Below are 12,749 nucleotides of genomic sequence, written 5' to 3'. Positions count from 1 at the left end.
AATAAATTCATTCTGATTGAATGAATGATACAACTGCCATCTTTCCTTGCCCATATCCATTCTGCTCTGGCCACCCGACTATCTATTCTCTGAACACAGGGCCCTCCTTCATATCTCCATGCCTTTACGGATGTTATTTCCTCTGCTAGGAGTACTTGTTATCTAGTGATTCCTTTGTGTAGCTCTTCCTCATCTTTTAAGACCTAGCTCAAGTGTCACATCTTTTGTGAAGCATTTCTCAAGGCCAAGATGATACCTCATTCATCTTTATGTTCCTGGTGGCTGGCACAGAGTCACAGTTAACCAAATGTGTAGTGAATGAGCAAGTGATTGAAGAGAAGGGACAGAACCAGGATTCCACAGTGGATAAGAGCATATATCTCTATCTCTATCTCTGTCTGTCTGTCTATCTATCTATCTATCTATCTACACACACACACACACGCACAACCTGAATTCATTGCTCTGCTTCTTGACTTACCATTGTGTGACCTAGGTCAGGTAATGTTACCACTCTGGGACTTAGTTTTCTTAGTCGCAGAATGAAGATAATGATAGTACTTGACTCAAACGGTTCCCTGTGAGAATAAAATGAGATCTTGTACATAAAGTCCTTTGTCTAATAAGAGCTAAATACAGTCAATGTCAGCAGAATAGTTCTATGGTTTTTCTTTGATTGTAATGGAAATATTCAGTGTTGGCTGAAGCTGGCTGACCTCAGCGTGATGGTATCAGATGGAAATGGTTCGGTTGGGAAGCCAAAATGCCACCACCACATTTTCTTCCAAACTAAAGAAACTCCAAAAAAGCAAAATCCATGTAACTGGAAAACACTAGCTGATTAGAATTTCCTGATACTTGAGTTCTAAGAGAAAGAGACAAACCACACACACAAACCTAATAGAAGAATATTCCTAAATGTAAACACCTTGCAAGTAACTGCGAGGGAATGACTTTTAGAATATCTTCAGCCTAATACATGTTTATTCCTTAGCACAGGGGCAAATAGCCATGTCAGGGACTGAATTCAGCTCACTCATTGGTGATTTGGCTTGACATTGTGTTTTGAAAAATTCAAAATGGATGCCAACATGAAAAAAGAAACTATATGGAAATTTTCGAATGCCTACAGTGATTAATGTAATGAATCTCCATATAACTTATTGCCCAGCTTCAATAATTAGCAAGACTCTGTCATTCTGTTTTATCCTTCCCCTCACTTTTTTTTTTTTTTTTTTTTTGGCTAGAGTATTTGAAAGCAAATACCAGGACATTATACACTTCTTTTTTAAAAATTTAACTTTTATTTTAAGTTCAGGGGTACATTTGCAGGTTGGTTACATAGGTAAATGTGTGTGATCGGGCTTCGTTGTACAGATTATTTCATCGCCCAGGTATTAAGCCTAGTACCCATTAGTTATTTTTCCTAATCTTCTCCCTCCTTCCACCCTTCACTCTCCAATAGGCCCCAGCGTCTGTTGGTCCATGTGTTCTCATCATTCAGTTCCCACTTATAAGTGAGAACATGTGGTATTTGGTTTTCTGTTCCTGTGTTTGTTTGCTAAGGGTAATGGCCTCCAGCTCCATCTATGTTCGTGCAAAGGACATATTCTTGTTCTTTTTATGGCTGCATAGTATTCCATGGTGTATACACACCACATTTCCTTTATCTAGTCTATCATTGATGGGCATTTAGGTTGATTTCATGTCTTGCTAATGTGAATAGTGCTGCAACGAACATACATGTCCATGTGTCTTTAGATACAATTCACTCATAAATATTTCAGTATTTATCTCCATCAGATAAAGACCTTAAAAAATATGTAACCCCAATCATTTATTACAACCAACAAAATTAAAATTAATTTCTTAATATGATCTGACACCCAATCTGTGTTCAGTCTTCCCTGATTATATCAAAAAGTCTTTTTTTTATTTGTTTGTTTCAAATAGTTGTTTTGTTTGAATCAGACCACAAACTACATTTGTTGGCTACATGTTTTAAGTCTCTTAATGTACAGCAGTTCCCGTCCTTTGTTTCCATGCCATTTACTTCCTGAAGAATTTTAAAGTTGATAAATACATATGAAAACGTGGATTTGTGGCTCCTTTTGAATAAATGAGAAGAGCTGGCAGCACTGGTTTATACTCCCATGAGGCAACACTTGGCTGGAGCTGAGTAGAGGCTGTGAACTTTAGACACTGCCAGTTTTCTACAGTCCACACCAGTCCCTATTGTACCAACTAGCATGACTCATTTGTGTTGCCTGCCTAGCGCCAAAGGGCTTTGAGCAGGCCACCTCTGCCCTACATCTGCTTCTGATAGGCAATAAGAACTGATGCTTGAAAGATGATCTTGAAGTCCTAAACCCTTCCTAGCCATTAAATAGATGCTTAGTTTTGTGCATTACATTGCTTAGGTAGGAATGTAAGTGAAAACGTTTAAAGATTTTTCAACAAAGAATTGAATCAACAATTTTTTTTTTAAAATTCTAAGTTAACCTGACACTTTATGAACTGGTATCTCTCTTTTCTTGAGTGTTCCAGTTAATCTGCTTTACTGCCTTCCACTCTGCAAATATCCTTTTCACCTGTGTGAGGGTTTGAGCCTACAAAGGCCACTGGACACGGTGTCACAAGACCCAGACTTGAGTCCTGGGCCTCTATGAACAGTGGACCATTATTTTGCTTCTCTGGGTCACCTATGCAGAGTAGAGGTAAAACAGCCTGTCTCTCAGAGTTGTTGTGAAGTTCAAATAAGGTAACAGATGTGAAATTAGTTTGTAAACTGTATAACTTTACACTTAAACAAGGTATTACTAGGCATAAGGATATACTGAATTATGCCTAACATCCTCTTTCACGCCTCTGTGCATTTACCCTGCTGTTTCCTCTCCCTGTAATGCCCTCAAGAATTAATTGTTAGTCATCTGTGGTCCCCGAACACTTTATGCCTGTTTCTTCACAACGTTTGTCACACTGTGTTAAAGCCGTTTGTTCACATCTGTGTCTTTGGTGAGATTCTGAAAGTAAACCACAGTTCATTCAGTGCTTAGCATACAGGTAACCCTTAGTAAATGTCGGATTGGATAAATTTGAATAATTCCTACCTGTTTGCCTCTCTTGAAGGACAAAGTCCATGTATATACAGTTCTTTAGGTATGTCATCTGGTAACTGACCAGTCCAATGATGATGCCAATGATGAAATAGTCATGAAAATGGAATTTTGTATTTTTAATTTAAGAAAATGATCAGACTTCTTGAGTACATTTTTTGCATTGTATTTTTAAGCCCATGAACAATGAAAGAATCTAGATGTAGAATGTCTATCATTTAAAAATATTTTTTCCTGCTGGAGAAAACTTAAGCTCCCAGTCATAGTTCTTGGCCCCAGTTCTCTGGTTCTCCTGATTAACTTAGAGCTTCTTGCTCCTTTACAGCTGGTTTGCCATCCACCCGGTCAGCATGAACAACAGTAACCATCTTGTAAACAGTGACAATGTGGGCTATGCATCTTACCTGCTTGAGCAAGAGAAGAACAAAGGATATCTACCTGGACAGGTGAGAATTTATATCATTGAAAGCTTCATCTTGATTCACTGAGTGTCATCATTCATGCTGCATTCAGAAGAGGTGATTCAGATCTCCAGAATAAAGTGTCATCATCAATCTCACATATTGGTATGCTTGGATAGACAGCATTTACCATCCTCCCTAATGTGGAAATAAAAATAAAAAATGAGTACTAATCCATTTGCTTTTTGCGTTACATAGTCCTTATATTCATTGCTTCATAAAGTTATTAGTTGGATACGGAAGGGCAAAGTTCAAGATTTTTATAGTAACAGTAGTTTTTGATTAAGCTGAAAATATGACAAACTGTTGATATTTACTTTTTTTTTAGAGCTATCCAAGGATTAAGCACCATTTTTATTTTTATTTTTATTTTTTGAGACAGAGTTTCACTCTGTCACCCAAGCTGGAGTGCAGTGGCACGATCTCAGCTCACTGAAAACTCTGCCTCCCAGGTTCAGCAACTCTTGTGCCTCAGTCTCCTGAGTAGCTGAAATTGCAGGTGCACACCCCCACGCCCAGCCAATTTTTGTATTTTTAGTAGAGACAGGGTTTCGCCATGTTGGTCAGGCTGGTCTTGAACTCCTAACCTCAAGTGATCTGCCCACCTCAGCCTCCCAAAATGTTATGATTACAGGCATGAGCCACTGCTCCAGGCCCAAATTTGGAAGACTATATAATGGGATAAGAGTCCCAGGCCCTTACCTACAATTAATATTCCCTTATAAAGACATTAGCTTCCATTAACATTCAGCCTGATCATTTAGCTCTGTCTTAGTTTGTTTTGTGTTAGCAGAATAACTGAGACTGGGTAGTTTATAAAGAAAAGAGGTTTATTTTGGCTCATGATTCTGTTGGTTGAAAAGTTCAAGACTGAACAACTACATCTGGTGAGGGCCTCATGCTATTACCAATAAAATAAAAATTTTCTCAGAATATTGCACATAAATATTCATGATAGAAAACAGAAGAGGAGGGCAAATGCAGTGGCTCACACCTGTAATCCCAGCACTTTGGGAGGCCGAGGTGGGTGAATCACGAGGTCAGGAGTTCGAGACCAGCCTGGCCAACATGGTGAAACCTCATCACTGCTAAAAATACAAAACCCTAATTGGGCATGGTGGTGTGTGCCTATAGTCCCAGCTACTTGGGAGGCTGAGGCAGGAGAATTGCTTGAACCCAGGAGGCAGAGGTTGCAGTGAGCCAAGATCGTGCCATTGCACTCCAGCCTGGGGGACAGTGCGAGACTCCGTCTCAAAAAAAAAAAAAAAAAAGAAAACAAGAGGAACTAGGATGTGCAAAGAGATCACATGTGAAAGAGGAAGCAAGAGAGAAAAACTGAGGAAGCCAGGCTCTTTTTTAACAGCCTGCTCTTGCAGGAACTACCGCAATCCATTCCCTAGAGAGTGAGAAGCCACTCATCCTCTGGGAGGGCATATTCTATTCAGGAGGGATCAGTCTCTTCCTACTAGGCTACCGCTCTCAACAATGCCACATAGGAGATCAAATTTCAACATGAGTTTTGGCAGGAATAAACCATCCAAACCAAAGCAAGCTCCTTTGTTGGCAAAACTCACTCTTACTATTTTCTCACTTTAGCCTGCATTTTAGGGAAAAGAAGAGAGTTTTCTATTTATGATCACTGCCTGAGTGCTAGGCACTATGAAATAAATTATCTTTTTAGTATCAAAAAAGATTTATATCTCCAATACTTAGTTATCTCTTTCCCGAAGAAAATTAGAGCCATTTAAGGTAGAATGGTAGAGTGTTTGGGTTGAGGCAGAGGCCTTGCCTGGCTCTAATTAGGTTGAAGAGAGAGAGAAAAGATACATCAAGGGCAAGTCCAGATTGTGGATGGTATATTTAGTTTCATTGTGCAACAGGAAACTCTGTATTTGCTTTTTTCTGTTTAAGCCAAGAGCATATTTATTTTTAAAGGGCAAAGGGATCTCTGAGCTCCAGATAAAACACAATAGACTAGATTGACTGGTCAGCATTTTATAATTTGTTGCTGCACACAGTGTTTCTGGTTAAAATATTTCTGTTTGAGGCATAATTTGAAACTCTCCCACTTGAATCAGTGATAATTGGAATATTTTCAGTAATAATATGTATACTGACTGTAATGTGAGCCTTTACAAGAATAAAAAGTTTTCTCAGAATATTTTTTTCTGGATTTTTTTTATTATACTTTAAGTCTGGGATACATGAGCAAAACATGCAGGTTTGTTACACAGGTATACATGTGCTATGGTGGTTTGCTGCACCTATTAACCCATCATCTACATTAGGTATTTCTCCTAATGCTATCCCTCCCCAGCCCCCCATCCCCTGACAGGCCCCAGTGTGTGATGTTCCCCGCCCTGTGTCCATGTGTTCTCATTGTTCGACTCCAACTTATGAGAACATGTGGTGTTTGGTTTTCTGTTCTTGTGTTAGTTTGCTGAGAATGATGGTTTCCAGCTTCGTCCATGTCCCTGCAAAGGACATGAACTCATCCTTTTTTATGGCTGCCTAGTATTCCATGGTGTATATGTGCCACATTTTCTTTATCCAGTCTATCATTGATGGGCATTTGGGTTGGTTCCAGGTCTTTGCTATTGTGAATAGTGCTGCAATAAACATACGTGTGCATATGTCTTTATAGTAGAATGATTTATAATCCTTTGGGTATACACCCAGTAATGGGATTGCTGGGTCAAATGGTATTTCTGGTTCTAGATCCTTGAGGAATCACAACACTGTTTTCCCCAATGGTTGAACTAACTTCAAACTATACTACAAGGGTACAGTAACCAAAACAGCATGGTACTGGTACCAAAACAGATATATAGACCATTGGAACAGAACAGAGGCCTCAGAAACAACACCACACATCTACAACCATCTTATCTTTGACAAACCTGACAAAAACAAGCAATAGGGAAAAGATCCCCTATTTAATAAATGGTGTTGGGAAAACTGGCTAGCCATATGCAGAAAACTGAAACTGGACCCCTTCCTTACACCTTATTCAAAAATTAACTCAAGATGGATTAAAGACTTAAACGTAAGACCTAAAACCATAAACACCCTAGAAGAAAACCTAGGCAAAAACCATTTAGGACATAGGGATGGGTAGAGACTTCATGACTAAAACACCAAAAGCAATAGCAACAAAGGATCCCCTATTTAATAAATGGTGTTGGGAAAACTGGCTAGCCATATGCAGAAAACCAAAACTGGACCCCTTCCTTACACCTTATACAAAAATTAACTCAAGATGGATTAAAGACATAAACATAAGACCTAAAACCATAAAAACCCTAGAAGAAAACCTAGGCAAATACCATTTAGGACATAGGGATGGGTAAAGACTTCGTGACTGAAACACCAAAAGCAATAGCAACGAAAGCCAACATTGACAAATGGGATCTAATTAAACTAAAGAGCTTCTGCACAGCAAAAGAAACTATCGTCAGAGTGAACGGGCAACCTACAGAATATTTTATATCCTCTTTTTATTGTCTGCAAATGATTTTGAATAGTTTGCCAGAGTGGATTTAATGTTTGTATTTCTGATGGCAGTCATTACAGGAAATAGGAAAGAATAAAAGGCAACTTGGCATTTCTTTTGGCAGGGGCCATTTGTAGCAGCCTTTGCTTCATCAAACCTAGGAGATGTGTCCCCCAACATTCTCGGCCCACGTTGCATCAACACAGGAGAGTCCTGTGATAACGCCAATAGCACTTGTCCCATTGGTGGGGTAGGTAATTATGGCACATGAAATCTTTGTTTTTGCATCTCAAATACATTTTACATTTGAATATTTATCATTAATTTACAAATACCTTGTCTTCTAGTATACACTGGCCTAGTTCTCCCCAGCATCTGCTCTTCTCAAAAGCACCTGTCCAAACCCACTAAATTTTAACTGAGTGAAGTTATATTTTTCCATTTGAGTGACTGTTAAGTTTTTTGAATGATGAGACAATTCAGTAACTGTCAGAGATTAACTCTACCCTTCCCCAAACTTGTTCAATCTGAAACATTTTGCCTTGGCATTTCGAAAGTCACAAGTTTGTACTAAAAACTGCCTGCCTGAGACATTTCTCATGGATTATAAAGTTTATAGGGTTTTTAATATAAGACCAAAATTCCTTTTCCTTTTTTAAAAATTACAAGCAAAAAAAATTGCTGTAAAAATTCAAATAATGTGGAAGTACAGAGAATAGTAAAAAGTGAAAGTCCCTCTTTGCCTCCCTTTGCTCTTTCCCGAATTTACTATTCTCATACCTCCTTCTATATATTTACCTATGCATTTATAAACAACATTATATGACTTATTTATGGATTTTGAGTTTTGTATCCAGGACTTGAGTTTTCCACTTAATTTGTCTTAGAAACTTTTCAATGAGTATATCCAGATCTGTGTGATATGTTTTAAAGACAGCAAGTTAGGCTATACCATCATTTATTTAACTCCCACAATGTTCATTTAGCTTTGTTTTCAACTTTGACATGAGCAGTAGATGCTACTTTCTGGGTTCTTATTCTTTGTGTTTGTAGAACATTTCACCTGTGATAATGCTTTTTTTCTACACTATTTCTGGGATGTTTATTCCATCCCAGCCAACTCCACCCAATGGGGTTAATACCAGTATTAATAAATATTTTTTTTCTTATCGACTTTTTAAAGCTCCTAATACACTAAAGTCGTAGTTTTGTCAAAATAGTACAAAGTTTTCCTAAAGTTTATCAGTTGTCTTTCTGTCTTATTTATGTCTTTTGCCCCCTATGGAAATTTAAGATGTTTAAGCTGTCCAGTTTAACTAAGCTTGTTCTAGATAACTTTCAGGAGGGTCTGCCCACACCCTCATACTACAAAATATGTTTATCCATATTTTCTTTTAGTAATTTTTTGATTCCACTTATAATATTTAAGTGCTTGATCAATCTCAATTTTTTCTGACCTAAGAAGTAGGAAATAGAGCCAGATTTGTTTATTGATTTTTTTTCCCCAGAAGTCCAGCTAGTTGTTCCAATATAATTTTAACTGAGTTTCAGTTTAAGGTGATCATGAGTAAGAATCAGAGGCAAGAACAAGCAAGTAGAAAGATGTGCAGTCAATAGAAAGACCTGGCTTCAAGTCTTAGCTCAGATATTAGATACCTGCATAATCACCAACACATCTTTTAACCTGAGCCTCAATTTCCTTATTTTTAAAAGAAAGGCTCCAGAATAGATCATTTCTAAAGACATTCACTGTTCTAATTCCAGGTACGATTTTGTTTTTATAGTCTGTACTTTGAGAGACTACCTGAAAAGAAATTCTAGAATGTGGTTTTAAAAGTCTATTTTCTTAGATTCAGTTATAATTCTTTATTCCTTAAAATAATTGCTTACTTGGCCAAGAATGCATCCTATCTTATTTTGTTCCAGCCTAGCATGTGCATTGCTAAGGGACCTGGACAGGATATGTTCGACAGCACACAAATTATAGGACGGGCCATGTATCAGAGAGCAAAGGTAAGCCATGGGCCTCGCTCCTTTAATCTTCGTTTAAAATTGTCCTTTAAAATCCATTGACATGGTTCATTAGGAAGTTGAATACTGTAAAGAAAACAGCAAATGCTCAGGTTGTGCTGGGGAGTCTGGAAGAGGTCAGCTTGGGAGGTGGCCTTTGCAATCCACATGGGAATCTCTGTCTGACTGCTCAGGTCTGACTTCTTATAGGAAGTACATTTAAAACCAAGTAATCAGGAAAACATTCTATTTTAGAATGTCTAGAAAGCCAGAGTGCTTGCTTAGACACTAGGAAGATAGACTATAAGATTTTCAATTTCTTGTGGCTTTAGATATGACCAGATTGATTCAAATTCTCGGAAGTATTTAAGGCCTTTGCTTGCCAAAAGTCACCCAACTATCTCTTAACTTTTCCTTTGGTGACAAGAGAAAGCTGAGCCATAGAAATCCAGTTCTTGAAACTTGGATTTAAATTAGTTCCTGGTGTTCTTCAATATACAAAGATCATCCATCTATTCTTTTCTTTTTACAAAACTTTTTGATGAAGAGAGAATCTGGTCTCTAGTGAGATTACTATGAATTACTCTGACCTCCTCCCCCTCCTAAATTTCATTTCTCATTTTGTCCCCATATTTTGTTTCAGCTTCTATGGAGACAGATTTCTAGGCAAAAAGACAAAAAAATGATCTCAAACTGAGATGTCCTTGATATGGTTAAATCTCTTTCTTTTCATAGCTTATTCATACCTTTGCTGCGTGTGTGTGTGTGTGTGTTTAAATAGTTTATTCCAAGGGTTCTAAAATCTTTCAAGAGCAACTAAGGAAGGACAAAAGCACCTTTAAAGAACAGTCTGACACAAAATTGATAGCAACAGCCTGCCTAATTGCTGCAGTTTCTTTTTAATTACTGTGGTATTATCAGTGGATTATTCTAAATTCACAGATTCTATTTAGGGTGTGCACCCGTGACACACTTTAGTGTCAGAAATTTTGTTCCCATTCTGAGCCTGAGAGTCATAGAGATTTGACCCACATTCTGCATTCTCTTCTCAGCAAGGCACAACTTCTCTCTTAATTAGGAGCAGCAGGCTGCAGCTGTTCTTGCTGATGACTTATGAGAGCTCTCATGTGGCCATTGAAACGGGTGGGGACAGAGTGGAAATGAGCTAAGTGTCAGGCAAGAGAACGTTTGATGAAACAGGATTTGCCTATGTTATATAATGTGAATTAATAAAAACAAAGAGTTTTTTAAACTTGTTTTGACTCATGTTTCCCATAAGATTGAAAAAGCATCAATTGACCATATTAAAACACAAAAGCAAAAGCATCGAAGAGTGGATTGTGGGTGGGCGAGCTGCTGCAGACAAAGCAGGGCTTGAAGTCTTCCAAACCACCCTCAGCCCCAACCTGCTGCAGGACTCAAGTATTCTGAAAGGAAGACCCTATAAGAACACACAAAGATATACTCTCACTCTAGCAAAGAAAGTAATTTGGTCCAGTTATTCCTAATCTTAAATTTTCTTGGTGATCTTTCAAGTGAGATTGGGGCCTTTTGTGCCACAGCCTGTATCACTATAATTTCATTTTTGTGGGGAGTTGACACAGGTCAACGGCCTCAGAGACTTCAAGCTTCTGGGAAACTCCTGGGTTTGGTAGAGAGAGACCCATGTGGTTGGTGGCCAATTCTAAGCAATCAGCAAAACAAAAGCTTTGCTGAGAGATGCATTTCCAAATTGCATCAAATTGGTACTTCCTGAGTACAGTTGGAGATACTTACGTTAGCCTTTTTGCTTGGAATAGTAAGCCTGTGTGTTTTCTAGGAACTGTATGCCTCTGCCTCCCAGGAGGTAACGGGACCACTGGCTTCAGCACACCAGTGGGTGGATATGACAGATGTGACCGTCTGGCTCAATTCCACACATGCAGTAAGTGCTGCTGAGACACACTGGTTATGCCCCAAGCATGAAGTTTTGGTTTGATCTCATTATTTACTTTCAGCTTAACTTTTGTCTTTTTCATTTTTGTTTTGTTTTTAAAATTTTTCCTTTAGGCAAAAACATGTAAACCAGCACTGGGCTACAGTTTTGCAGCTGGCACTATTGATGGAGTTGGAGGCCTCAATTTTACACAGGGTAAGGTGAAGTCCAGCAAAATCTATGGTTTCAGCTTCTGAAGCTTCTGGGTTCTGTTCTCTGATCAGGTTTCAATGTAGCCAATACATTTATTAATTTTTAAACTCAGGGTCTGCTGGTTTTCCAGGCTTGTACATGACCATGCACCGCTTCCCCCAGACCTAAGCAACCAGTAATATTTCTGTCTCTATATTTTCCTATTCTGGACGCTTAATACAAATGGAATCATATAATATGTGGCATTTTTTGTTGGCTTCTTTCACTTAGCATCATGTTTCAAAGGTTCATTGATACTGGAGCATGCATTTTTTTTTTTTTTTGAGACAGAATTTTACTCTTGTCACCCAGGCTGGAATACAGTGGCACCATCTCAGCTTACTGCAACCTCCACCTCTCAAGTTCAAGCGATTCTCCTGCCTCAGCCTCCCAAGTAGCTGAGACTACAGGCACCTGCCACCACGCTTGGCTAATTTTTGTATTTTTAGTAGAGATGAGGTTTCGCCATTTGGCCATGGTGGTCTGGAACTCCTGACCTCAGGTGATCCGCCCGCCTCAGCCTCCCAGAGTGCTGGGATTACAGGTGTGAGCCACTGCTCCCAGCCTCATTCTTTTTTTATGGTTGAATAATATTCCATTGTATCAACATATCAGATTTGTTTAAACCTTCCTCAGCTGATGAACATTTGGTTATCCCATGTTTTGGTTATTATGAATCTATAAATATTCTATAAATATTCGTGGGATTTTTATGTGGGTGTTTGTTTTCATCTTTCCTCTTGGGTATATATCTAGGAGTGAAATTGCTGGATTATATAACTCTATATTTAATCATCTGAGAAACTGCCAGACTATTTCTGAAATGGCTGCACCATTTTACATTTCCACAGGCAGTGTATAGGTTTCTGATTTTTTAATGTCTTTGCCAATACTTGTTATTATCTGACTTATTGAATCTAGCCACCTTAGTGGGTGTGGAGGGATATCTCATTGTGGTTTTGATTTGCATTTCCCTAATAATTAATGATGTCAAACACCTTTTCATGTGCGTATTAACCACATGTATATCTCCCTTGGAGAAATGTCATTTACTTAGTTTTCTCATTTTAAAATTTGGGTTATTTTTCTTTTTATTATTGAGTTATAAGTGTTCTTTGTGTATTCTGTATACATTCCCTTATCAGATATGTGATATAAAAATATTTTCCCAGCACTTTGGGAGGCTGAGGAAGGCAGATCATGAGGTCAGGAAATCAAGACCATCGTGGTCAACATGGTGAAACCCTGTCTCTACTAAAAATACAAATTTAGCTAGACATGGTGGCGCACGCCTGTAGTCCCAGCTACTCGGGAGGCTGAGGCAGGAGAGTCACTTGAACCTGGGAGGCAGATGTTGCAGTGAGCCAAGATTGCGCCACTGCACTCCAGCCTGGCAACAGAGTGAGACTCTGTCTCAAAAAAAATTTTTTTTCTTCCATTCTGTAGGTTTTTTCACTTTATTGATTGTATCATTTGAAGCACAAACATTCTTAATTTTTATG

The 12,749-nt window shown here is 38.4% G+C and overlaps 1 protein-coding gene across 1 annotated transcript in view; it reads left to right on the top strand.

Annotated features, from left to right (window-relative positions):
* The window catches only part of LOC129006187 (putative inactive neutral ceramidase B), a 66,663-nt gene that overhangs the window by 28,487 nt on the left and 25,427 nt on the right, over positions 1-12,749 (top strand). The window contains exons 8-12 of the mRNA XM_054435602.2: positions 3,442-3,562; positions 7,195-7,320; positions 8,997-9,083; positions 10,900-11,004; positions 11,130-11,211. Of these exons, the coding sequence (XP_054291577.1) occupies positions 3,442-3,562; positions 7,195-7,320; positions 8,997-9,083; positions 10,900-11,004; positions 11,130-11,211 (521 nt within the window). The remainder of the gene's footprint in view (positions 1-3,441; positions 3,563-7,194; positions 7,321-8,996; positions 9,084-10,899; positions 11,005-11,129; positions 11,212-12,749) is intronic.

This window comes from Pongo pygmaeus, chromosome 8 (genome assembly GCF_028885625.2).
Source record: "Pongo pygmaeus isolate AG05252 chromosome 8, NHGRI_mPonPyg2-v2.0_pri, whole genome shotgun sequence".
Taxonomy (NCBI): domain Eukaryota; kingdom Metazoa; phylum Chordata; class Mammalia; order Primates; family Hominidae; genus Pongo; species Pongo pygmaeus.
Note: the sequence above shows the minus strand (reverse complement) of the source record. Positions and strands in the feature narration are given on the sequence as shown.